The sequence below is a fragment of the Rattus norvegicus genome, chromosome 9, assembly GCF_021556685.1.
Source record: "Rattus norvegicus strain SHRSP/BbbUtx chromosome 9, alternate assembly SHRSP_T2T, whole genome shotgun sequence".
Classification (NCBI taxonomy): Eukaryota; Metazoa; Chordata; class Mammalia; order Rodentia; family Muridae; genus Rattus; species Rattus norvegicus.
The window spans coordinates 32,698,682-32,724,592 of NC_141542.1; the positions used below are offsets into that span (position 1 = coordinate 32,698,682).

The 25,911-nt window shown below is 42.5% G+C and overlaps 1 protein-coding gene and 1 long non-coding RNA gene across 4 annotated transcripts in view; one reads left to right on the top strand and one right to left on the bottom strand.

Annotated features, from left to right (window-relative positions):
• Window positions 1-18,305, top strand: part of Mep1a (meprin A subunit alpha) — a 30,114-nt gene extending 11,809 nt beyond the window's left edge. The window contains exons 7-15 of one of the 3 annotated variants that reach the window (XR_015628490.1): window positions 1,278-1,453; window positions 5,613-5,834; window positions 6,541-6,690; window positions 9,381-9,596; window positions 9,899-10,963; window positions 12,648-13,118; window positions 13,361-13,534; window positions 14,351-14,648; window positions 17,506-18,305. Coding sequence is in view for 2 of the 3 variants with exons in the window: in XM_087564907.1 (XP_087421033.1) it covers window positions 1,278-1,453; window positions 5,613-5,834; window positions 6,541-6,690; window positions 9,381-9,596; window positions 12,648-13,118; window positions 13,361-13,534; window positions 14,351-14,648; window positions 17,506-17,662 (1,864 nt within the window). In the remaining variant the exon portion in view is untranslated. 3 annotated transcript variants of the gene reach the window in all.
• Window positions 17,859-24,055, bottom strand: LOC148003638 (uncharacterized). The gene is made up of 2 exons (XR_015629033.1): window positions 22,664-24,055; window positions 17,859-18,624 (listed from the first exon to the last, which is right to left on the bottom strand). It is a non-coding gene; the product is annotated as an uncharacterized LOC148003638 (long non-coding RNA).
• Window positions 24,056-25,911: the final 1,856 nt, after the last annotated feature.

Here is a 25,911-nt window from a genome sequence, read left to right on the forward strand (position 1 = left end):
ACTTCCCCTTCCACTGGAGCCCCAACAAGGGGCTATTCTCTGCTACATATGCAGTTGGAGCCCTGGGTCAGTCCATGTATAGTCTTTCGGTAGTGGTTTAGTCCCTGGAAGCTCTGGTTGATTGGCACTGTTGTTCTTATGGGGTTGTAAGCAACTATTCAATACCTCCTCTAATTCCCCCCAAAGGGGGGGGTCCTGTTATCAGTTCAGTGGTTTGTTGCTAGCATTGACCTCTGTATTGGACATGCTCTGGATGTGTCTCTCAGGAGAGATCTATATCTGGTCCCTTTCAGCATGCATTTTTAGTTTCACCAATCTTATCTAGTTTTGGTGGCTGTATATATATATGGGCCACACGTGGGGCAGGCTCTGAATGGCCGTTCCTTGAGTCCCCTTTTAAGAAGGAGTGGGAGCATCTGCATTTTGGTCATCCTTCTCCTTCTTCCTTTTGTGGTCGAAAAGACAGTATTTTAATCTGAAAGCAATAGTGTTGTTCTTCAACGTGCCCTATGAGTTTATAAAGGAGAAGGAGAATACCAATTTTCTCTCCTTGATGCCTTGTTATATATGATCAGTTTGCCTGCAGGGAAGGGTGGCTCTTAAGGTGGAGTACCACTCTAAACTGACCTAAGGGAACACAGAGGTTGCTTGCTGAGAACATCCCATAATTAACTCTTTTCTCATCATCGAGCCGTGAATATATGGAAATGCTTTTCTTTCTGGTTTTAAAGTCTCCTTTCAAACTTTTTGTTTTGAATTGATCCAAGCAACTGTGCACTGTGAACTGCTTTCTACATGCAGACGTAGGATAATGAACCCATCCTTAGGTACAAAGTTGTGACTGGTGGAGAGGGATAAGTTTTGATGTTGTGATGCATAGTGAACTAACTAGAACTAACAATACTGTTTTGGAAATTCCAAACAGACAGAAGGGAGAGCTTTGAGTGAGTCTGAGCCCCAGTCAGTATCTGGACATTCTAGAGTCTGGCTAGCTAGGCTGCTCCGGGAGCCTGTCTCTGCCTTCCAAGTTACAGGGTTACAGGTGGCTGTCCTCTACCGCTGGCTTTTAAATTGGCACTGGGGATTTGAACTCTGGTCCTCATTCTTGCATAGCAAGTGTTCCCCTAAGTAATCTCCCAGCCTCCAATTAAAACAAAAACAAACCCAACTTTTTTCCTCTTGTCCTGAAATCTTATAAGTTTTAGCCATTTAAAATATATGCACTATACATAAACTATGACTCTATGAAAACCTCTTCCTCTCCTCCCTTTTCAAAGGTGCTGGTCTATGGTCGGTGATCAACACGTGGGACAGAATATTTCCATTGGTGAGGGCTGCGACTATAAGGCCATCATTGAACATGAGATCCTGCATGCTCTGGGATTCTTCCATGAGCAGTCAAGGACTGACCGGGATGATTATGTGAACATCTGGTGGAATGAAATTATGACAGGTGCGTATGAAGCAGGCGTAGTGGGAGGGACCGCTACTTTACGCTCTTACGGTCTCTATGGTTTTCTGAGAACATCTGTGTCAGGCCTAGGCTGAGTGTGGAACAGGGGAGTCTCTGATGCTGACAGGGTCACCACTGTCCCTGAATGGGAGGATGGGTGACTCACCGTGACTTGTAAGTCAGAAGTGTATGCTTTGTATCAGTATTTTGTTAAAGCTCCATCTAAAAGTCTTTTTCTTGTTGTGATGAGTAAAGGGAATTGGATTTCAGAGGACATTAAGGCTGTTTCAGAAGGCTACGGTTACGATGATGGCTACCAGACACACTCCATGGGGTTTTGTGCAATTGTGTGTGTACATGTGTGTTATATGCATGTGTATTTGTATGTGTGGGCATATACATTTTGTGTGTGTGTGTGTGTGTGTGTGTGTGTGTGTGTTGGGAAGTTTTTATGTCAACTTGATATGAGAATTACACATATACATTATATATTATATTTATAGATATTATTTACATATGTTTTACTACTATATGTAATATAATATAATATGCACACACACACATATATATATGGCTACAATTTATAAGATTTCCAGGACAAAAAGAAGAAAGTTATGGGTTTTTTCTTTCTAATTGGAGACTGGGAGATTTTTCAGTGGAACACTGGCTATGAGGATCAGAGTTCAAATCCCCAGTGTCAATTTAGGATCACTTGGGAACAAATAACTCTAATGGAGAAAATGCTGGGATGGAATTGGCCTGTAGACAAGTCTGTGGTGCATTTTCTCGATGGTGATGATTGATAGGGAGGATCCAGCCTCTCATGAGTAGTATCACATCTGGGCAGGTAGTCCTGGTGTGTATAAGAAACCAGGCTGAGAAGCCTTGGAGAGTGATCCAGTTAGCACCCTTCCTCCACAGCTTCTGCTTCTGTTCCTGTTTCCAGGCTCTTTCCCAACTTCACGTAGTGATAGATGGTTTTGGTCATAATCATTCATCACATCAGTATGTTTATGTTTATGTGTGTATGAATGTGTGAGTGAATGTGTGCGTATGTTATATGTATATGTGTATGCACATGTGTATGTGTTTATATATATGCACAGGTGTATATGTGCATTAATGTATATGTGTATATATGTGTGTATGTACATGTATGTATATATGTATATAAGGTGTATACCTGTGTGTATGCACATGAGTATATATGTGTGTGTATATATGTATGTGTATGTGTGTGTGCCTGTATGTATGCATATGTGTATATGCATGTATGTACATGTGTGTATATGTATAAAAGTGTGTGGGCCTATATGTATGCATATGTGTATACGTGTGTATGTATTTGTGTGTATATGTATAAAAGTGTGTGTGCCTGTGTGTATGCACATGTGTATCTATGGATACATGTTTTGAGTGTGGGAATTAGTTCAGGATGTGGAAAAGTGTTCTTTCAAGTCATAAGGAAATAATAAAACTTCACTCTTAGCATACATGCTGCCTTGAGTACATGATTTTCCTGCACAAGAATTTTATTTTATTTCTATTCTAGTTTCATGAATAGGTCCATTCGTGGCCATGTTTACGTAGGCATCTGACTTTTATGTGCTTGTGAGAACTGTTCCACCTTTAAAATTAAATCTGAATCCTGTAAAACTCCTGTCAGCACAGCTCACTTGGTAGTCAGTGGTCCTTACAGGAGGGCGGAGAGAGCTCCCTAACATAACGTACTTCCCCATATGGATTCTCAACCTGTGTCCCTCCCACCCTATAGTATTCCAATAATATCATGAATGTGGAATGTTAGAAAAATAACAGGAAACATGTAATTTGTAAAAGCTTTATTTGTCACTGGCATCACACACACACACACACACACACACACACACACACACACACACACGTGCACACACATTTACCACATAAGCACTGGAATCGTGAGGTAGTCTTAGGTGGGGGTTCCCTGAAGTCAGTTTGGGAATCTATGTCCTCAGAGATGCTATTTCAGATAAGACTCAATGTGTTTGTCTCTCAGAGTTGATTGTGCCATAACTGGGTATGTAAAGAAAGGACGGATGGACTCACAGACAAAAGTACTACATCACCTGACTGTGGCCCTTAGAGCTCTCTTAGACTCTTCCTGTATTTGCCTACAGGTCTGAGTTTCTTACCTTCCAACACATGTAGCTGGCTTTGCTGAAGATTTCATTAGCAAAAACAATCCTATTTCTAAGACTTGAGGAAAGTGATATTTCGTGACTTTTAAAGACGGTTTTAAGGCAAATGATATCTGTTTATCAGTGAGCCCACACTGGCTCGCACAGTCTGCATATTTGCTCAGTGCTGAGTGAGGCAGGGCTGCTTAGCATATATCTACCTCTTTATTTTCATCGCATCCAATTCTGTATATCTAGATTGCCTGCAATCACTGAATTACTGTTCTCCAAGCAGCCAGAAGCCTGATGAGATACACAAGGGCAGTGTGACTCCCAGAGTCATCTGTGTATTTTATTGTATGTCACCTCCAGCCCTGAGTGTATTGCCACGTCAATATATTGACACACTGTGGTGCAGTTTCTGTCTCCATTCTGTGGATGAGGACTGTGTTTCTTCTTTTCCACTAAGGAACAGATTTAACTTCTGAGGTGGAGCAGAGGTTGACGAGCTGTGTAGTTCCATGAGACGTGAAGCTGCTTTTAGAATGAAAACAACCACAACCACAACCACTGCTTTACGCCTTGGATATGTAGAATTCTTCTCTTTTTTTTTATTATTATTAACTTGAGTATTTCTTATATACATTTCAAGTGTTATTCCCTTTCCCGTTTCCGGACAAACATCCCCCTCCCCCTCCCCTTCCTTATGGGTGTTCCCCTCCCAACCCTCCCCCCATTGCCGCCCTCCCCCCATAGTCTAGTTCACTGGGGGTTCAGTCTTAGCAGGACCTAGGGCTTCCCCTTCCACTGGTGCTCTTACTAGGATATTCATTGCTACCTATGGGGTCAGAGTCCAGGGTCAGTCCATGTATAGTCTTTAGGTAATGGCTTAGTCCCTGGAAGCTCTGGTTGCTTGACATTGTTGTACTTTTGGGGTCTCGAGCACCTTCAAGCTCTTCCAGTTCTTTCTCTGATTCCTTCAACGGGGGACCTATTCTCAGTTCAGTGGTTTGCTGCTGGCATTCGCCTCTGTACAAGAAGGCAATTAAACACCTCTCAACTCTTCCTATCTGGGTAGCTGAAACAGTAAGTTATTGGTGACTGCTCAATTTCAGGACATCAATTGGGCTTTGTACCTCCACACTTCATGTCACAACTTGTCTTATCTCCTTCCAACTAATGTTTACCACAACACATTTTCTTTAACAAGAAAATAGTTTTTTCTTCATATCTTGTTTTTACTTACATGCTCTTCTTAGATCAGGGAGCATGCGCTTTGATCAAGACAAGTCTTTCTTGCCAGCTGATTACCTTTCCTATTGACCCTTGAAGTTCATTTTCCCAACACATAAACAGCTGGCCAGGTAGAAAGTTGGATGGACTAGGGATGGGTGTACTTGGTCATTAGGAGAGGCATCGTAACATAATCCTGAATATTTTCCTTAATTCAAAAACTTCTTCTCTTTCTGTTTGTAATTCTTGCTTTAGGTGTGCTATTTTACTTTATTTTTTTTTTTGGTTCTTTTTTTTCGGAGCTGGGGACCGAACCCAGGGCCTTGCGCTTCCTAGGTAAGCGCTCTACCACTGAGCTAAATCCCCAGCCCCTATTTTACTTTATTTTTAAAAGCCACACACATATACACATTCTCTCATACAATTATATGAAATATTCATAATGCATAATAATATATAAGTATGTGTATTAATAGAACATGGATTCTTTATGATCACTCCAACAGTCTTATACATACTATTTTACAAAACATATTATAAAATTAATGGATTAGTACCAATATCCAAAAATGTATATTCTTTATATATTCTAATCGTTAGATATATGTGTGTGTGTATATATATATATACATATGTGTGTGTGTATATATATATATATATATATAAACTGATGATGCAATATTCCCATCTTTTGAGATATCTGAGACAAAGACGAAAGTTTGGAGAGAATAGGGTGGCTGAGCAGTACCTGAGGGTTCTCTCCCCAACAGATTATGAACATAATTTCAACACGTATGATGACAAGACCATCACAGACCTCAACACACCCTATGATTATGAGTCCTTGATGCACTATGGGCCATTTTCATTTAACAAGAATGAAACCATCCCGACCATCACTACCAAGATCCCTGAGTTCAACGCCATCATTGGACAGCGCCTGGATTTCAGTGCCACTGATTTAACGAGACTGAATCGGATGTACAACTGCAGTGAGTAACTCTGGGCCTAAGGACTGGCTAAGCCCTCAGCCTCTGCTACTTTTCTTGAATGCTCTGGGTAACAGGCAGACTAAATAACCTTAAACATGCTCTCTTTAGAAAAAGGCATCTCATAGGGTAGTTATGTTGCACGCATATATGTATATGATGCATATGTCTATGCATATGTGTTTGTGCATGTATATTGCAAGGTAACAATTGGACAAATATAAGGAGCTGTCATTGTCTATTTCCTCTGGCTTCCTTTCAAAGGGTGAGTAATCATATAAAGGTCAAGACAGGCAATGGGCTGGAAAATGTGTTGCGCCCTGCAAACCTCTTTCCTCGGGCTAATCTTAAAGTGTTCTAAAGCTTTGAGCTGGGGGTACTTTCCAAAGCATGCAGGGGCCAAGTGAATACAAAGCCCAGTGTGTTAGCTGCCTCATCCTTGATCTGGAGTCACACTGGCCTAGCTAGCAAGGACTCCTTGCAGTTTCTTTGGAGTTAATTTCTGGTTGTCTGAGTTACATGGCTCTGTGTCTGTGCTCTAAGAGCTAACCCACGACAGTAAGGGCCACATATGGGGAAAAGGTCAAGAAGATGAAAGGCTCATGACATTGTTTTGTTTGAACAGTGGTGGTTAAGTGTCTTGAGACATTAGCTGTTTGGAATAAGAGATCTTACATTTTAACCACATGACGAAAAATATCACATGTAGCCAGAACACATACCCTGCTGGACCACTGTGCGTTTGAGAAGACCAACATCTGTGGAATGATCCAGGGGACCAGAGATGATGCTGACTGGGTTCATGAGGACAGCAGTCAGCCTGGACAAGTGGATCACACCTTGGTGGGACGGTGCAAAGGTTGGTGATAGTCCAAGTCGGCACCCTGAGGTGGTGAATGGCCCGCAGTGGATTCTGCCTTTAAGTTATTGTGTTAATTATCAAACCTGAAAACCTGAACAGGGACAAAGAATATTTCTCATACCTTAATCTTTAACTCAGTAAAAACTATCCAGGCTGTGGAGAGGCAGGAGACCATTGAAATTACCCTCCACCCCTGCATGTAGGAAACCCTAATTAAACTCTCTGGGTGACACAAAATAAATTACATGAAAATAGGAAGAGACTGTGTTGGGACAGTCCACAGGAGTAGGCTTGGCGCAGTAGAGAATGTGTATTATCAAAATGCATTGTATACATGTGCAAAATTGCCTAGAAATACACTCTAAAATATTTTAAATATATATGAAAAGAAAGGTATATGTTTGCCATGATAATATTGGTATGGGCATACCTGCTTAATAACATAACTTTATAATGAAGGATAGTATTTCCAAGCAGTACCCACCAATGGAAATACCATGCTAGCCACATGTATTATGTACAGTCTACAATAGCCTCATATAGGACTAAAAGGAAGCAGGCAAAAATCACTTTGATTCAAAGGTATTAGTATTATTATGTTTAGTCAACCTGAAAATGACTATATGTGAAACTTTAATTTTTTTGTAGGAAACATCTACATTATTGCTCTTTGTAAATTGTGTTTGGTTGGGTTAATTTCTGTTTCTGTTCTGGGTTTTATTTTGTTTTTTAGGATTTCTCTGTGTAGCCCTGGCTGTCCTGGAACTTATTTTGTAGACCAGGCTGGTCTTGAAGTCAGAGTTCAGCCTGCCTCTGCCTCCCAAGTCAAAAGCATGAGCCACCACACCCAGCTTAATAGCACTTCTCAGTTTGTTCTCACCTCGTCCTTAGTGGTCCCGAGTATGTGATAATCAGTGTGTCCACAGCAAAGGAACGACTAGATTGTGTATTTGCTTTCTTTATTGAAAATGCATAAGGTCAGACAGATCTCAGTTTGAAATGCAGTTCCCCAACTGACTATTGGTGATGATAGGAAATGGTTATTGTGTGCTTTTTCTTAAGATGTCTTGGTATTTATAAGGCTCATAAAACAAAAACATACTAAATCTTTCCAGAGAGGTGGAGGAAGCCAAGGCTTACAAAGTCTCTAGCTGGAGACTATAGCTCCCCTCTTTCACTTTTCATTTTTTCATCTTTCCTTTCTCTGGGAGGATTTGAAAATTCTGTCTGCCTGCCTGCCTGCCTGTCTGTCTGTCTGTCTGTCTGTCTATTTATTTGACACAGTCTTACATGATTCAAGCTAGCTGCAAACTTGCTATGCAGAGGGCAGTGACCTTGAACATCTGGTCCTCCTGCTCCACTTCCCAAGTGCTAGCATTATGGGATGCACCACCACCACAATTTATGTGGTACTGAGGCATGAACTGGGATTTCAGTTAAGCTACATCTCTAGGGTCTTTCCGATTTTATTTTTCATCTGTTTATCATGTGCCTGCCAAGGAAAAAATCATGTCACACCTCTTTGAAAGCAAGTGGGGTTATAGGTTACAATAGACCTTTAAAGGCTAGGCTATTTATTGCTAAGTCTCTGGGCCCATGTCAGCCTGAGACTTGATTAGATATCCTTTCAGAAGAGTCAGCTAAATGCCAGGCCACCAAGAAGAATGTGAAAGGTCATTTGCTACCATTGCACCCTTCCCCGGAGCCTGACAGAAGATGAAAGTCTCTGTCACATAGAATTCAAAAGGTCATCAATCCTGAAGTCATAAGTTACCTTTGGTGCCTCTAGTTGACCCTCCCCTATGGGTTCACTACCAGGCTAATATTCAACTTCCAGAGAGACGAAGAAATCATTACAGAAGAAGAGCTTTCTAGGAGAATATTCTAGATCCTAGTAGGAGAGGACCACACCCCAGAAGAAATGTACATGTATGGGGAAAGTGCATATATATATAATATTTTTTAAAATATTAAAATATATAAAGGCATATTTTATAATAAAAATTCAGATGAAATTTTTAATCAGTCCTTTGTATATCTCGTATGAGCCATTCTGTGGATCAGTAGAAACAATTCTTTCCCATTGATAGTAGATCCAATCTGTTTGGTCAGAAACCGAAGTTTCAACCTGTATTGCTATAACCATTTGAAATCCAAATCATAAACCTGACCTGTTTCTTACCAAATAAGGAGATCAACTTTTCACTTTGTAACGAATCTCTAATTTAAACTAGGAAATCGGCAAGGAAAATAGAATTTATCTCCCATACACCAAGTCCCATCAAACTTTAATTAAATCCTGTGTGCTGTACATTTCACAAATTTTGGGAAAAGACAATCAAAGGAAATCTACAAGTTGGGATCATCTGTAATTTCAGCATGCCAGAGGGTTGAGACAGGAAGATCATGAGTTCAAAACCAGCCTGGGCTATGTAGAGAATCTTCTCTCTAAAAGTCAATAAATATAAATAAATAAAATAGGTGTGCAGAATGATGGTGTTAGCTAGATACTAACGGCCCTCACTGAGAGAAGATGTTTCTAGACATCTTTTTGGTTCCTTGTAGAAGTTCTAGCTTTGGGTGCCCGGATACAGCTAGTTTTTCCTACTTCAGTTTGTCTGGGTAGAAGGTACTCTGCGTAGGTCATGAGAAGGCAGAGATGGGACCTTGGGCTGCTCTCTCCACAGCTGCTGGCTACTTCATGTACTTCAATACCAGCTCGGGGGTGACCGGAGAGGTAGCCCTTCTGGAGTCTCGGATCCTTTACCCCAAGAGGAAGCAGCAGTGTTTGCAGTTTTTTTATAAGATGACAGGAAGCCCTGCAGACAGACTCCTCATCTGGGTGAGAAGGGACGACAACACGGGCAACGTGCGCCAGCTGGCCAAGATCCAGACTTTTCAAGGTACCTAGAGCGATCACAGAAGGACTGGCTTCTGAAACCCTGGGACCAGGGTCTTCTTCCTTCTGTCCCTCTCTCCTTTCATGCATTCTGCCCTCCTCTGGTTCTCTCCTCCTTCTCAGCTTCCTCTGTCTCCCCCAGACTCTGCTGATTTGTTTTATCAGAAGGTTTTATGCCCTGGAAAGTTAAGCATTTAGGTGAGGCTCAAAGATACTTTTGGAAGAGGTTGTTGAGGAAAGCAGGCAGATTCAGAGGAGGAGATAAGATGCCAAGCAATTAAGTAACTGCTTTTGTTTCTGTTTCAGGAAAGCAATGACATCGTTATGTGAAATACTGAAGTGCCTTAAGACCTCACACGTGGGCTCTGGTTACTCCAGTATTTAAAATAGTGATGGGACTGAAATCACTGAATGAATTCACTCCACCACCAGGGCCATTTACTTGCTCTGTTGTTCTGTGTCTCTGGGGCTCAGAAAGAAAATCCTTGGCTGCTAAGGCAGACAATTGAATGTGAAGGTCATCAAACCCAGTTTCTTAGAGCTAAATATTTCTTGTTGTTGTTGTTGTTGTTGTTGTCACTGTTGTTGTTGTTGTTGTGGCAGTGAGTCTTTCTGAACAAGGGAGACAGGCTTTGACATTTTCCCTACCCAACAAAGGATTTCTCAAAGTGAGTCCTAGAAAGTAAATACTGTTTACACTATATAAAACAGGCTGCTACTCTTGAAAGGAGGAAACTTACTGAGATGTCCTTGGAAACATATGTGTCCAGTCACCTCTACCCACTCCAACATCAGCTGTCTGAGAGGTCTTTTGCTTTGAGGGGATGGCTGGCTGTTCCAGACTGCAATTAGACAAAGCTAATTTGGCAGAAGGATGTCAGCAAGATGCCTTTTCCTTTTCCTTTAATAATTAAAAGCTTATCGTAAAGAACTTGCACATAAAAAGAGATTAGCCAGACCCGCATAGCATTTTTATTCACGCATTTATTAAAGAAACCCTTTTAAAAGTAGAGAATATTTAAAATGAAAATGTGTTGTAAATACAATGATATTGATTGATTGATTACCCGCCCCCATGAAAACGATTACTAGGATGCATGAAACCATCCCAGGTGGAATTTAGTTACTCAAATCATTTGACTTCTCATAGGGCATCTTTTTTAATAGACTTTTTAAAGATTTTATTGATTTCTTGTATTATGTGAGTATACTGTCACTGTTTTCAGACCCACCAGAAGCAGGCATCAGATCCCATGACAGATGGTTGTGAGCCACCATGTGGTTGCAGGGAATTGAACTCAGGACCTTGACAAGAACAGTCAGTGCTCTTAACCACTGAGCCATCTCTCCAGCCTCCCATAGGGCATCTTTGTAAGTTCCTTAGACATAGTGCATAAATGGATTTTGAAATCAGTCAATTCTATGGTTGTCCTGTCTGTGACACTCCTCTAAAAGTTGAGTACAACTTGGCAAAGATAGGGTACTCAACACAAGTTAGTTACCATCATCTTGGAGTAGCTTGTAACTTTTGTGAAATGGCCCATTTTAATTTGTTCTAACCCAAATTTTATGCTTACATAAAATGTGTCTATTAATGTGCTTATCAATATGCAAACTACAAGTCTATAGGATTTTTATATATAAGCTTAATTACAACACATTTACACAAAACATGAGTATGAATATTCACACACACATACACATACACAGCTTATAGCTATAGTGAGGCCAGGACCTCTAATAGATGACAATTCTGAACTACCACAGACAAAGTTTGGCTCGAACAATCGAGTTATCACTACCACATGACTGACTCAGGGAAGCCTCCCACTTAGGTAAAAACTTGGAATTTTCATTTAAGAAGTCTGTGTCCATGTGGCACAGTGTCTAGAGTCTGTCTACTACTACCCTGCCCCACATTCCAACCTCAAAACATAAAATCAGAGCAGTTACTCAGAAGCAAGAAGTGAATTTTCATCCTCTTGTTGGAATCCCCATGATGTGGAATCTGCTGAGTACTTAGTTCCCACCTGAGTTTTTGTTCCCATCTCAGACTTTAAGTCACCCATTGTATTTTCAGTTCACGTGTCCTCATGCGAGAGGTGACAGCTACATAGATTCCCATGCTACTGATGTGGTTCATGCACCTTGTCGTATGTGTCTGAGCAAACTGTGGCCAGGAGTCTGTCTCCATGGTCATCCTTAGAAGGACCTGAGGACAAGAGGAATCCCAGGCTCTTCGTCCTGGGAAAAGCTTAGCCCTGCCTAGAAGATGCAAGGGAGGAAAGGGAACACCCCCAGGGTCCCCTCTCTACTTCCTTTCAGACTTCGTTTGCCTATGTTTGGGGCATTCTGAGTTACTCTGCCTTAGCAATAGTTTCTCCATATTGCCCCTTGGCTTCTCTCTCTGGCCTTTTATCCCCTTACTTCGGGTTTTTGTTCAAACCTCCCAGTTCCAGTTCAGCCTCAGCCAAGGAGCAAAGAGAGCTAGTCTGTTCTTAGAACAGTCACCGGCTTCTGGTGACCCTGGATTCCTCGGGTCCCTTCCATATTAGAATTAACAAATGTACAAGGAAAAGTCTAGACAAACAAACTGTGGGCAACAGGTGAAAGGACGAACCATGAAAGGTGCCCGTTGTTTGATCTTTGACTCCTAAAATGTCTATTTTATGGGTTCCACTGAACGCATGGGCATTTTAGTGTTATCAAGAGCGGATAGCAGTCTGTGGCAACAGGGAAGAGCAACTTTAAAAATGTTGGAAATCAAAACTGACTAAGATTTGAATATCAATTATAAATAAGGCCTAGGTTGGGGAGGGGAGAATGGAGAAGGGGGGGAATTAAGAGTGAGCTCAGTGACATGTCTGTGAAGTCTATCGCTGCAAATGCTAACTTTAAATATCACAACAAGTGACTGGGCAAAGCTGCTTAGTATGTCTGCAATAATGCCTCTGTTAGGAGCCTCTAGGAAGAATGAAGGAGGGAACTGGTATGTATACATCCCTGGCCCATCAACTCTTGGCACCAATGGTCACCAACTTTCTTTTTTCCTTAGGAGATTCTGATCACAACTGGAAAATTGCTCACGTGACACTCAACGAAGAGAAGAAATTTCGCTATGTTTTCCAGGGTACCAAAGGTGACCCTGGTAACTCAGATGGCGGTATTTACCTTGATGACATCACTCTGACAGAAACCCCCTGCCCTACAGGGGTTTGGACCATCCGGAATATCTCCCAGGTCCTTGAGAACACAGTGAAAGGGGACAGGCTCGTGAGCCCTAGGTTCTACAATTCCGAGGGTTATGGTTTTGGGGTGACCTTGTACCCCAATGGTAGAATCACCAGTAACTCTGGCTACCTGGGACTCGCTTTCCACTTGTACAGTGGGGATAACGATGTGATTCTGGAGTGGCCAGTGGAGAACAGACAGGCCATAATGACCATCCTGGACCAGGAACCTGATGCCAGGAACAGGATGTCCTTGAGTTTGATGTTCACTACCTCCAAGTACCAAACATCTTCAGGTAGGTGTTTGCACACAAGAAGAATTGCCCCTGAGTCTAGGACAGCCAGCAGAGGTTTAAAAGATAATATCATTCTTCTTACTCTCCCCTTGTGCATAGCAATGACATATTGATGTGAGTGTAGAATTATAGGTTGTTTTGGGGGGGAGGGGAGAGTTTTAACAAAGCCCTTCATGCTTATCAAAGACAAGTTGGAAGGTACAGCATAAATGCTAACGAGACTGTATGTCCTTCATCTGCAGCTATAAATGGCTCTGTCATCTGGGACAGGCCAACCAAGGTTGGAGTCTATGATAAGGACTGTGATTGTTTTAGAAGCATTGACTGGGGTTGGGGTCAGGCCATTTCCCACCAGATGCTGATGAGAAGAAATTTCCTTAAAGATGACACCCTCATCATCTTCGTGGACTTTAAAGGTACTTTGTTAGACTTCCTGGGTCAATAACCCTAGGCTCTGCCTGGTCTATTGATTTACATCGATTTTATGACAAGTCAGGGAACTAAAAATCTTTTTATATTTTTTTATTTTTTAGGACAAGGTTTTTTTAAAAAGAAAAAGACTGTGTTATAATAGCCACATTTGGCTTGTTGGTCAAAGATTCATATTTTTGTACAATGTTTTGAATATGTTGTTTGATTGACACATTAAAAATTACACACAGGGAGTTCAGGGTTTAGCTCAGTGGTAGAGTGCTTGTCTAGCAAGCGCAAGGCCCTGGGTTCGGTCCTCAGCTCTGGAAAAAAACTTAAAAAATTACACATAGTCATGCAGAGTATATCATGTGATACATTGACACATCTGTCCATTATATGACCAGAAACCCAGGGCAAGTGTATCTAACTCTTCAAACACCTATGGTTTCTTTGTAGCAAAAGCTATAATCTTTAGCTGTCCCTAGGAGAAACCAAAATTTCATCTTTTTGAAGTGTTTTCTTTGTGATAAGTTATCAGCTATGACCATATGCTGGCTTCAGTTTAGCCTCTATCCATCTCCCTTGGTTAGCATATGCTTCCTTTTTGCAAATCCAGTAAGGAAGAGTGTGACAGGATCCTTTTACAGTAAGAGAGCTGGTATCCTGAGACAAAGCCACTTTTCTTTGTAATGTGGTAGAGAAACACATTTGTTAAATATGAAAGAAAGAAGAGGCCCAGAGAACTTCCAGAAGCAGACACCCATCACAGTCAGTCACTAATCTTGAATTCTCTCACTGCCATGGTCTGGATCCTGAAGACCTTACCCACTTGAGGCAGACTGAAGTCCCCATTTCCAGCAGAAGCGTGATACCCCGAGGACTCCTTCTGCAAGGCCAGGAGCCTCTTGCCTTGGGAGACTCCAGAATAGCCATGATGGAGGAATCCCTGCCAAGAAGGCTGGACCAGAGACAGCCCAGCAGACCAAAGCGCTCAGTGGAAAATACTGGTCCCATGGAGGACCACAACTGGCCACAGTACTTCAGAGACCCATGTGACCCAAACCCTTGCCAGAATGAAGGCACCTGTGTGAACGTAAAGGGAATGGCCAGCTGCAGGTAGGTGCCAAGGTCAAGGGTGGCAAGTGGAGGATGGGCTACCATATCTGAGTCAAATTTGCTGTTCAAAACATCACAGAGGGGGCGGGGTTGAGGAGGAGGTGTTACCTGTGCAATTTGAGGACTTGCATTTTGGGTCCCCAGCACCCACATACAACATCAGAACATAGCGACACATATCTGTGACTTCAGTACTAGGAAGGTGGAGACAGAAACATCCATGCAACTCATTCGTTTGCCAACCTATCTAAATCAGCCAGCTTCTGGTTCAGCGAGAGATCCTGTCTCAAAGAATAAGGTGAAGAGCCAACTGAAGAAGATACTACCCAATGTCTATGTCTGGCAACATGTTCATGAACACATACCACACATACATACATACCCACATGCACATGTGTGTGCTCGACGACACATGCACATCACATATATACATATAGAACATGGCAATGAGCACATTATATAAGATGTTGTTTGCCTTGACTATGGCACCAGGCCTCACAAATGGTGACCTAGGGGCTTTCTGCTCTGTGACCTGCTACAGAGAATCAAGATCAAACTTGAATCTTCATGGATGGCAGATATCTTATTATCTCTTAGTATTAGCAATAATAGTTTTAGAATTCATCAGTTCTGTCCCATCATTACGTTTTCAATAACTGTAATGGGAACACCTGATTATCATTATCTGGGTATCATGTGTCCCTCTCAGTGTTATACAACAAGATCTGATCTTATCTTGTGTCCCAGTTCTTCTTACCTTCATCTAGTATATCAGGGAAGATGAATGTACAAAGGGTAATTTGTCCCAAATTACCCAGATAATAAATGGCAGAGCTGGGACTTGCCTGTGCAATTTTCTGTACCTGGTATTTTTTTCTCTCACTTTTGCATAACAGCCTTAAGAACACATCATAAACAAGCCTGTGTAGTGAAAGAACCATCACTGCTGTAGGCGGGATGAAAGCAGATGTAGGAGGTATTCCATACAGACATGTGTCCTGTGAGTTCTTCTCATCTCTACTTTGTTTCTTTTCTCTTGAATTTTTACATGGAAATAACTTTAGGCTTGTAGGTATGTTGACACTGCACAAATACTACTAATTTCCCTGTGTCCTTCTTCTTCTCTTGTTAATATTCTCTTCTTCTTGTTAATAATCTTCTCACGTTACTATTTTACACAACCATGTTAAATCTAGCAAAGGCAAGACTTGAACATCATCAATGCAATGCTATGGGCCAGACAACAGACTTCATTTAGATTTTACCAGGTTTTCCTCAATGTCCCCTTTCTACTCCAGGACATCACAATGCATCTAGTTCCTTGTCTCCTTAGACTCTCTCAACTTGAAACAATCCTTGTCATTTGTCACTTTGACATTTTTGAAGAGTGATGATATTTACTTCATAACATTTTCCTTGTTATTGCTGTGTTGACTCTAGAATTTTTTTTCTTGCTTAGATGGACCTTATGTTTAGGTACCAGAGGCAAAGAGTACTTTGCATTCCTTATATTAACTGTTCCTGGGACACTTTCACAAACATTGACTCATCCCAGATTGGGCACCAATAACAGATCTAAGACATAGGTCTGCTAGGATTTCAGATACCACATCCAAGTAGGGACTCCTACTAGCCATACTTGTCCCAGATGGAAAGCCAGGAATTGCCATCCATGTATCAAAGGGCACAGCCCTGAAGCAGGGCCTTGTGGGATAGGCTTGCTGAAAGTAACTCAAGCTGGTGGGGTCAATCAGAAGAAATTTTGTCTGATTGCTATTATTGATTTTTAAGAAGGAAATTCCCAGGCTAGAGAGGAATCCTTTAAAGGTAAAAGAAAGCCAGGTGTGGTAGCTTACTTTTATAATGCTACCCCTTGAGAGGCTGATGCAGGAGAATTGTTGATTGAGGCCAACAGGAACTACCCAATGAGCTCCAGGCTAGTCTTCAAACCCTGTCTCAACCCTTACCCAAGGACTAAAAGAGTAAAAGAATTCCAGGGATAATATTAGGACCCCTGACTCATGAACATCCTAGCCTGCTCCATCGAGTTCTCTGTAGTTGACATGTTCAAAACAAAGGGAGAGATGGTCATTATGGAAGGCATGGAGCCCTTCCCTTAATGATCTTTATGTAAAATGACATTTTCTTTCAAGACAAAGTTTCTCTTTGTAGCCCAAGCTCTCCTGAACGTTGCTCTGTTTATCAGGCTGGTCTTGGACTCAGAGATCCACTTGCCTCTGCCTCCCGAGTGCTGGGGCCAAAGTTGTGCACCACTAATGCTCACTGCCAAATAACATTATTTAAAAACATTCCAGAGTTTAGCTAATATGCACTACTATGTTTCAATAATCTTAATTGGCACAGAACCTTCATTCTCCCAGAAACCTTGAGAGACCATTGACACTGTGGCAACTCACAGTCTCTTGGTATAGTCTGTGAGGTTTAGCATTTCAGTGATATACTAACTCAGGTTCTCTCTGGGGAGCTTCCATTGCAGTGTCTCTGAGCTAGGGTCAGGTAAAGTACTCTGTAAGTGGTCCAAACCTTCCTCCTGGATGCAAGTGGCCAAGGTCTCTCTCTTGAGACTCAGCTTCAGGGGTGAAATACCAACCACGTGACTCTGACAGTTACTTATGCTTCTTCATCTTAAATAACGGACAGCGAGAATGGCTAGATTGTCGTCCCCTACCACAAAAAGTCATGGTGTGACTAAATGAATCGATATGTATAAAGCCCGTGAATGGGCTGGAAATAGTCTGTAATTACTGGCTACTGTTATTGCTATTATTGGTGGGGTTGTTGCTATGAAGCATCTGAGGTTCAGGCGGTTTCCACTCTCTGTGTTCCTGTTCCACAGGTGCGTCTCTGGGCATGCCTTTTTCTACACAGGGGAGCGCTGTCAGGCTATGCATGTGCATGGAAGCTTGCTGGGCCTGCTCATTGGCTGCATCACTGCTTTGATCTTCTTGACCTTCATCACATTCTCCAACACTTACCAAAAGCTGAGGCAGTGAGCTGATGTCCACTAGACTGCAGAAGGGCCTCCTTCACCTAGACTTTCCTTCCAGTAGTCAGTATAATTTGGGGATATTCTTCATCAAACATGTTTGAAAGAGCCTCCAAAACCAAAGCCCCAAACCTCATGTGGGGCTCTTGCCACTCCATTTCTGTACAGTTCTGCTATCCTTCTATGAGTTTCTGGTGAATCCATTATGTCCTAAGATAACAGTCATTGCATTTTACTATAAACACTTTGCTTGCTTGACCTTCTCCCCTTAAATCACCAAGTCTAGTTGGGTAGGAGCATGTTATCCTCTGCTACCACATTGACCCCAGTGCTAGAAGCATACCTTACTGGTGTATTGTGGGTACTCAGTAAGCATTAAATGAATGAACCAATAAGCGAGTGAATAGCTGTGGTATAATAAGTCTTTTTTTCTTCCTCATATTGTAAAACATATGATTAAGTCTATTTGCAGGTGTATCAGAACCAAATACCCAGTTTACACTAGATGGGAAAACTACTGTCTTATTGCTCATGTAGTTTCTTGTGAAATGATTTCACAGATTCCTCTGGTCAGCTGAGTTTCCATGGCATGTACTTTTTTCTTGTTCTGATTTTAAGGAAAAGGCTTAATAAAACCATTAAATATGCAACACGTGTACTCTATGTCCCCAGTGTGTGTGTGTGTGTGTGTGTGTGTGTGTGTGTGTGTGTGTGTGTGTGTGTAGGTAGGTAGGTAGGTAGGTAGGTAGATGCCCAAAGACCTCTTTTTCCTATTCTAAAATTTTAAAGTTTATTTGGGGACTGGAGATGTACTTGAGCTTGTAGCATGTTTGCTTAACAAGCATAAAACCCAGGGTTGCTTCCCAGCTCTTTACAGCTTGTTAGCCCTCACCTGTAATCCACCATTCTGGGCAGAGGCAGGCAGATCAAGAGTTCAAGGTCAACCTCAAGTACAAGCTTCAATAAGAGCTACATGAGACCCTGCATGATGATGAAAGTTTATTTTCTATGGTATCCATGTATAACTGTATTACATTATTATATTACATTGACAGACCAAAGGCATCAGGTAGAACTTTATCATTTTTTAAAATCTTATCTTTAAATCCTTTTTATTACTTTTATTTTTTATAGTCCAGTTTTTGCCCCCCTCCCACAGTTCCTCATCCCATTTCTCCTCTCCCCTGTCACCAAGAGGATAGGTTGCTGTTCCTCCTTTCCACCAGGCCTCCCTTCTCCCAAGGGCCTCATATCTCTTGAGTGTTAGAATGATTTAAGGAGTATCTTTAGATACTTTGTCTCTCTGTAGTTCCAAGCTGATAAAATGCAGCTCAAATAGGAAAGTTCCAAGATGGACCCAATAAACAGGAATGTTTTCAATTTCCCTCATCAGCCAGCAAAGAGTTGGTGCTTGATGTTTAATGACAGAAAAGATCCCCAACAACCTGAGTGGTCCAGGATTTAGGTGGCCGGACTTCTTAGGCTCAGACTTCACTGCTTTTCCACAGAGTTAGCATGCCTTGGAACAAATGTGAGGGTAAAGGAAGAGTTCCTTCCATGCAAAGATAAGAGAGTACCTTGTGGGGAGCCACAAAAGGACACAGAGCACAGCCACTTGTGTGTAGCTCTTTCTATCCTGCATAAGCTGATGCTAAGGTCCTATTCCCCAATTGGTTCTTGATCTATTGGTAAAGAAGCCATGGGACAATTGTTGGGCAGAAGGAATAGGGAGGACTTTCAGGTCCCTACAGGCAAATGGCAAATGAAGAGGGAAGAGAATAGATTTGCTATGCTTAAGAGGAGAAATGTGAACCGGCCATGTGAGATATGGGGGAACCACAGGTGCTTCTACAGGTGGGAGATTGGGGATGTTAAGCTGGAACTGAAGGTGCCTGAGCAACTGAAGTAGAGTGCAGATTCAGGGTGTTGAGCTGAGAGCTCTGAGAAGAGCATGTTAGTCGAGGTAGATTGGAGGTGCCCAGCAGTTGAGCCAATAAGGCAAAATGAAATTGAGCAACTCTCTGTGTGTGTGTGTGTGTGTGTGTGTGTGTGTGTTTGTGTGTGTTTCATCCATGGATCCAATATTATCTGGATCAGGGCTGGTAGTGCTGTCCATTTCCAGAGCTCTGGTGGAGTAGCAAAAGCTATACACAGCAGACACTCTCCAACTAGAGACAGCAAACCATGCCTGGGAGCACACCCACCCCTCAGAAGCAGTTGCTATCCATGGCAGAGCCCCGTGTCAGGGTTTCCAATTTAGTATGTCTGCAGTGGTCTGGTGATTTGCGTTTCTAAAAGGTTACCAGGTGCTGCTGGTGCTGCTGGTCTTCTCCATGAACCTTAAGAGATAATTGATGTTCTAGTGAATAGGAAACAGTCAGCAAATCAAGCATCCTGGATGTAGACTTGAACCAAGTATCCAGGCAGCCCTGCATGTTTTTTAAAGCAGTTCTTAGGCTTTAATGATTTGATTCCATCCGGATACTCAGCTTTACCATCTCAAGGTTTATGTAGCATTCAGAAAAATCCATCCACAGTTCAGAACCCGTGGTCTGGCTTAATCACCAATGGAATCCTCTACCTAGTGAGGGAGATCAGGGACCAAATAGGGTCCTAGTTTAAGTTGGTTTCTCTGTTCGGGTAATTCAGCCTCTTTGATGGTTTGTATATGCTCGGCCCAGGCGGTGGCAATATTGGAAGGTATGGCCCTGTTGGAGTAGGGGTGTCCTTGGAGTAGATGTGCCATGTGGGTGTGGGCTTTAAGACCCTCATCCTAGTTGCCTGGAAGCCAGTAGCCTGCTAGCAGCCTTCTGATGAAGATGAAGAACTCTCAACTTCTCTCACACCATGCCTGCCTGGATGTTGCTATGTTCCCACCTTGATGATAATGGACTGAACCTCTGAACCTGTAAGACAGCCCCAATTAAATGTTGTCCTTATAAGGGTTTCCTTGGTCATGGTGTCTGTTCACAGCAGTCAAACCCTACAACAGCCTCACCAATACAAAGAGCATGTCTAATATTCTTCACACAAGTAATAAGCACCACCCCCATGCTATTTGTTTTAAGTTATTTTCTTTCTCCTTTCCTCCCCCTCTTTTTCTTTCTTTATTAAAACAAGAGCTTACTACGTAGCCCAGACTAGCCTCAAATTCATTGCAAGCTTCTCGAGTGTTTGGATCACAAGTGAGGACCACCTTGCTTGCCTTCATGTTTCTTAAACTATTGTTGTCTTGAGATGTTATGATATCTCATGGGCTTTAACCTAATGCAGTTGCATTTTAAAATTGATTGAGAATTTCAGAACATGCAAGTAGCATGTTCTGATTGAACCCATTCTCAGTCCCTTCTCGTTAACCCCCCACACTCTAGGGAATCCACTTTATGCCAGTAGTACCTGTGTGGGAGTAGAACTGTCCACTAAAGAGTGGCCGGGCCTATCAGGGGCATAACCCTGAAGAAAACTGACTCCCTCTGCTAGCAGCCATTAATTGCCAATATGCCGTTTAGGAGTGGGACTTTGTGAGCCCCTCTCCTTCCACACTAGAATTTGCCTGACTTTTGGAGACTGCTGATAAAGATCTTCAGATGATAAGTAATAAGAATCAGAGTGACTGTTTCTTCTAGCAGCACCCTGGGAAGGCACTCTTCCACCTCGTCTGGGGAGCACTGATTTTAGTGATGACGTATCCTGGCAGAAAATTGCCTTGAGCCCATTTATAAGCAAATCATAGCCTAACTCCTTGTGTGCAAGTCCCTCCTTTCTTCTGGATTACATTGGCCACCTTATGACTTGACAGAATCTCAGGAACACCACATCCAGTACCTGCCTGGAGTACACTGGGGACAGTGAGAAAGAATAGGTGCAGCAGGTGAGTCACTTAAGGACTGAACCTCTCACTCCCAGTGGATTTCAGAAGATTATCAGAAGACAGGCATTTGCAAAGAAGCTTTGAAATATGAGCTAATCTCTATCTGACACTATCTACAATCTTTTTTGCTTATTTTTCTTTATACTGGATACTGTCTTTTGTCTAACTACTCCTCTATTTCTACTGCTACATGTTCATGAAGACAGCTAAAATGGCGCAACACTGTAACTATAACTCCACCGGACCCAACAACAGCTCTCTTCTGGCCTCAGAGACTCCTGTGTACCCTTGCACATTTTCACACACAGAAACAAATATAAGTTTGTTTGTTTGTCTGTCTGTCTGTTGTAAGATGCATGGTGTTTATCCTATGGTAAGTACTATTTGCCAGACTGTTGAAAACACAAGTGTATATTAGAGATAGTGAATACGATGCTCATGACCAACCTCTGATAAATACTGATGTAAAAGAAAATGACAGGAAAGAGTTGACAGCAGAAGACAGCCCAACAGGGCATGTGCCTGCCTGTGTGTATGTGTAAGTACTGATGTGAGGGGTTTGACATAGAAGGACAGCAGTACAGGGTGTGTGTTTGCATGTGAGGGAGCACATGGATGTGTTTGTAAGAGATGGAGCTCACAGTGATCCTCAGGTCTAGAGACAGGCCTTCTTCAGTGTTACCCAGGGTCAGTCCTGAATCTCAGAGTGATCTGAGACATAAACTCATTTGGGTCGAAGCTTCCCTCAGGGGCTAGACAAATTTAGGACAATTGGACCCATGTGTGACCCACTAGCTCCATGGAAAGTAGTAATGCCTTAAGATTTCTCTCAGCAAGAGAATTAAGAAAGGGAGGAGCTGGGGTTGGGGATTTAGTTCAGTGGTAGAGCACTTGCCTAGGAAGCGCAAGGCCCTGGGTTCGGTCCCCAGCTCCGAAAAAAAGAATCCAAAAAAAAAAAAAAAAGAAAGAAAAAAAGAAAGGGAGGAGCCTGGCCAGGAGTGGCAGTGCATGTGGAGACTCTCAGGACTTAAAAGACAGAAGGCTGGAGGGTCAAGGCTTCCAGGAGTTCAGTTACATGCTGAGTTTGGGGTCAGCACAAACTATGTGTAACCCTGTCTCCAAAACCAAAAGACAAACAATTAACAAAACAGAGTCTAAAGACATTGGGAGGAAGACATGAAGAGAGTTCTGAAAGCAGGGGCAGGTTCTTAGCATAGGCAAAACGACCATCAACTATTTTCTCAGGAATAGACACCCGTAAACCCTAGCTCTCCACGTGGCCACTGAGAGCAGCTTCCATAAGCTCCCTCCTCCTGGTCTTGCTCCCCCCTCAATCTCTCCCTCTTCCCCTACAGGAGGTGAGGTGCACATCTAAGCTTGCCCAACAGAACAGAAGTATTAATGTTGCCTGTCAGCATCTCTTGGCCTTACTTTAGTCTTGGCTCACACATCCTTAGCACTTCCTTCATCCCAAGGACTGATAAAAGCTGAAGGCCAGAAGGGAAGCTGCCCTGAGGACGGGGAGGAGGTGAGGGTGGGGAGGAGGTGAGGGTAAGGAGGAGGTGAGGGGGGGGATCAAAGGAAGAGGAATTTCAAAATTCCTGAGAAGGCTTGGAGCCGATGTGGTCTGTTAAGCAGCTTACTAAAGAGCTTCTTTGTGTGAAGTAAAACTTAACTGAGGAAAAACCGCAATTCTGCCAGAGCAGCCGACAGCTGAGGCTAAGCCAGTCACGATGCCTCCAATTGCATCTGGGTTAGCCTCAGAGAAGTCTTTTCTCCCAGGTTTGTCGAATGAAAAAAACATGTGGAGGGAGACAGAGTCACCAAAGGAGACCTGAGAACTCTGAGAACAGTGCCTGAGCCTGAACTCTCTGTGTGTGAACCTATAATTCCCCAAGTGGATGGGAGCTCACAAGTCCCTATTTCTGCTTAAACTAGTTTCATCTGTGATTCTGCCCTTACTTGTCAATGAGATCCTTGATTGATGCTATGAATGTGGCATAACTGTCAAAAGTAAAGATAGAAAATAATAGAATTGATAAAAGGATTAAACGAGTTGAGTGATATGTAAAGTCTCTGAAGCTCACCAGACTCTCAAAGTGTTTTATGAATTTGTCTTCCATTCCGGTTAGAATGCATGGGCTTGGTTTGAAACTCAAACCTTAGTCAAGTTAGCATGGGGTACTTGCAGCAGAAAAGGTTCACTTGCCTCCATGCCTAGCTTGGTGGCCTCTAGGGGAGGCCATGTCGGTTTTCTTTCACAGAATCACTCTTTGTAGGTCAACCTACAAAGTATTTCCATGGATAGCCACACACTCAGAAGTTTATGGGCATATCAACTAGAGTCAGGGCTCTTGAAACAAGCCAGCAAAACATCGAGGAAGACATGAATTGAGGTGTTCTACTGGGGAAGGAGTGAATCTGGGGAGAGTAATAGAGAGAAGTTGGGGATGTGACCAAATGACCCTCAAATGTGATCAAAATACATTGTATGACATTCTCAATAAAAAGATATATTGTGTCTTTGTGATTCTTCTGTTTCTTTCATGTGTGTGATGTGTGTGATGTGTGTGTGTGTGATGTGTGTGTGTGTGTGTGTGTGTGTGTGTGTGTGTACATGCTCATATAGGTGTGTAGAAGCAAAAGATCTATGTTGGATATTGCTTCCCAACTGTCTCTACTTCTCAGGTCCTCAAGCTTGCAGAAGAAGCATTTTACTGACTGAGACATCTTCCCAGCTCCCGGGAGTCTTTTCAAAGCCTCCTAACCATAAATTAAATATGAAGTGTAGAAGGTGTATGTTTTTTATTTCTTTTATTATTTGTGGAGATTCTACCTGAGCCTCAGAATATCCACAGGGAATGTCTCAACATGACAACAGCTGACTTACTCGGTCATGTCTGGGTTCTAGGTCTGATCTGTTTGTTAGCTCTGTAAGAACCCCTCAGCTCTTGGTAGAGATTGTCCCAGTGCCAGCACCATCATTGCCACCATTATTTGTGGAAACTGAGTCACAAGGATGACTTTTCCAACGCGTGCGCGCGCACACACACACACACACACACACACACACACACACACACACACACACATACACACACATTTTAAAAAGTCATCAGTTTCAGTAGGCCATGCAAGGTAGAAAGACACACACAAACTACCAGGCTTTCAATCAGGGATCAGCAGCAGCTATGTCACTGTCATCTGACTGCCCATGCAAGTGAAGCAAGAGTCAAATGACCCAGACGACCCTGCTTCAGTCTGGAAAAAGATGTAGGAGCCAACTCTGTTATTACAGTGTCTCAGTCCTCCCCATTCTCTGTTTAAATGCAGCCTCGAAAAACTCACACTTCATTGGAAATGAAGTGATTTCTGGGAAATCACATTTTCCTTCTCTGTGGTAGCCAACCACCTGAGATTGCTTGACAGATCTGTGCCAAGAATTAAAAAAAGAAATCTTCAGCATCAAAGACACATAGGAAGTTCACTTGAATGACAACAAATGTTTAGGGGTGGCCATGCTGCTTTGTTCAGGAAGTGCACTCGGTGGCTAATCGGAAGTCTACCATTGATGCCATTCTTTCAGACTGACAAAGGAAGCCGAATTTGTCCAAAACATTTGTCGCCTGCCCCTGAGTAAAATCATAAAATGACATTAAGCTTGAGTTAGATTTAACTTGGGACTGGAAAGATGGCTCAGCTGTTAAGAGTACTGGCTGCTCCTCAGAGGACCTGGGTTTGATTGCCAACAGTCAAATCTAACCTGTTCATAATTGCCTGTAGCTCCAGTTCCAGAGGATCCATGCCATTTTCTGGAACGTGTGGATACCAGGCATATATATGTGGTGTACAGACATGCATGCAGACAACACACACACACACACACACACACACACACACACACTTTTTAAAAAATAAATACAAATAAGACAGCTTCTCTACCTTTTTCCCTTTACAACTCATTCTCCCTCCCTCTCCCTCTCTCTCTCTTTCTCTCTCTCTCTCTCTCTCTCTCTCTCTCTCTCTCTCTCTCACACACACACACACACACACACACACATTCTGTGGCCTAACAACTCATCCTCCTATGCAAACCTGTTTGCACTGAAGCAATGACAATAGGTTGGAATACAGTGAGGTTCTCATGTTTGCTGTGAGACACTGCATTTACCTCTCAACTCTAGAGATGCATGGCTGTGGGAACGTTCCGCAAGTGGCTAATGTCTCTGTGTTTACTTTATTCAGTCTGGAAAGTGAGGAGAAAAAGAATATTTACTTATGCCTTGGTTCACTTTCTATTGCTGTGGTTAAGACCTGGCCAGAAGCTTCTAAGTCCTGATCACAGTTCATCACTGGGGGAAGCCAAGGCAGGTACGTGGAGGCAG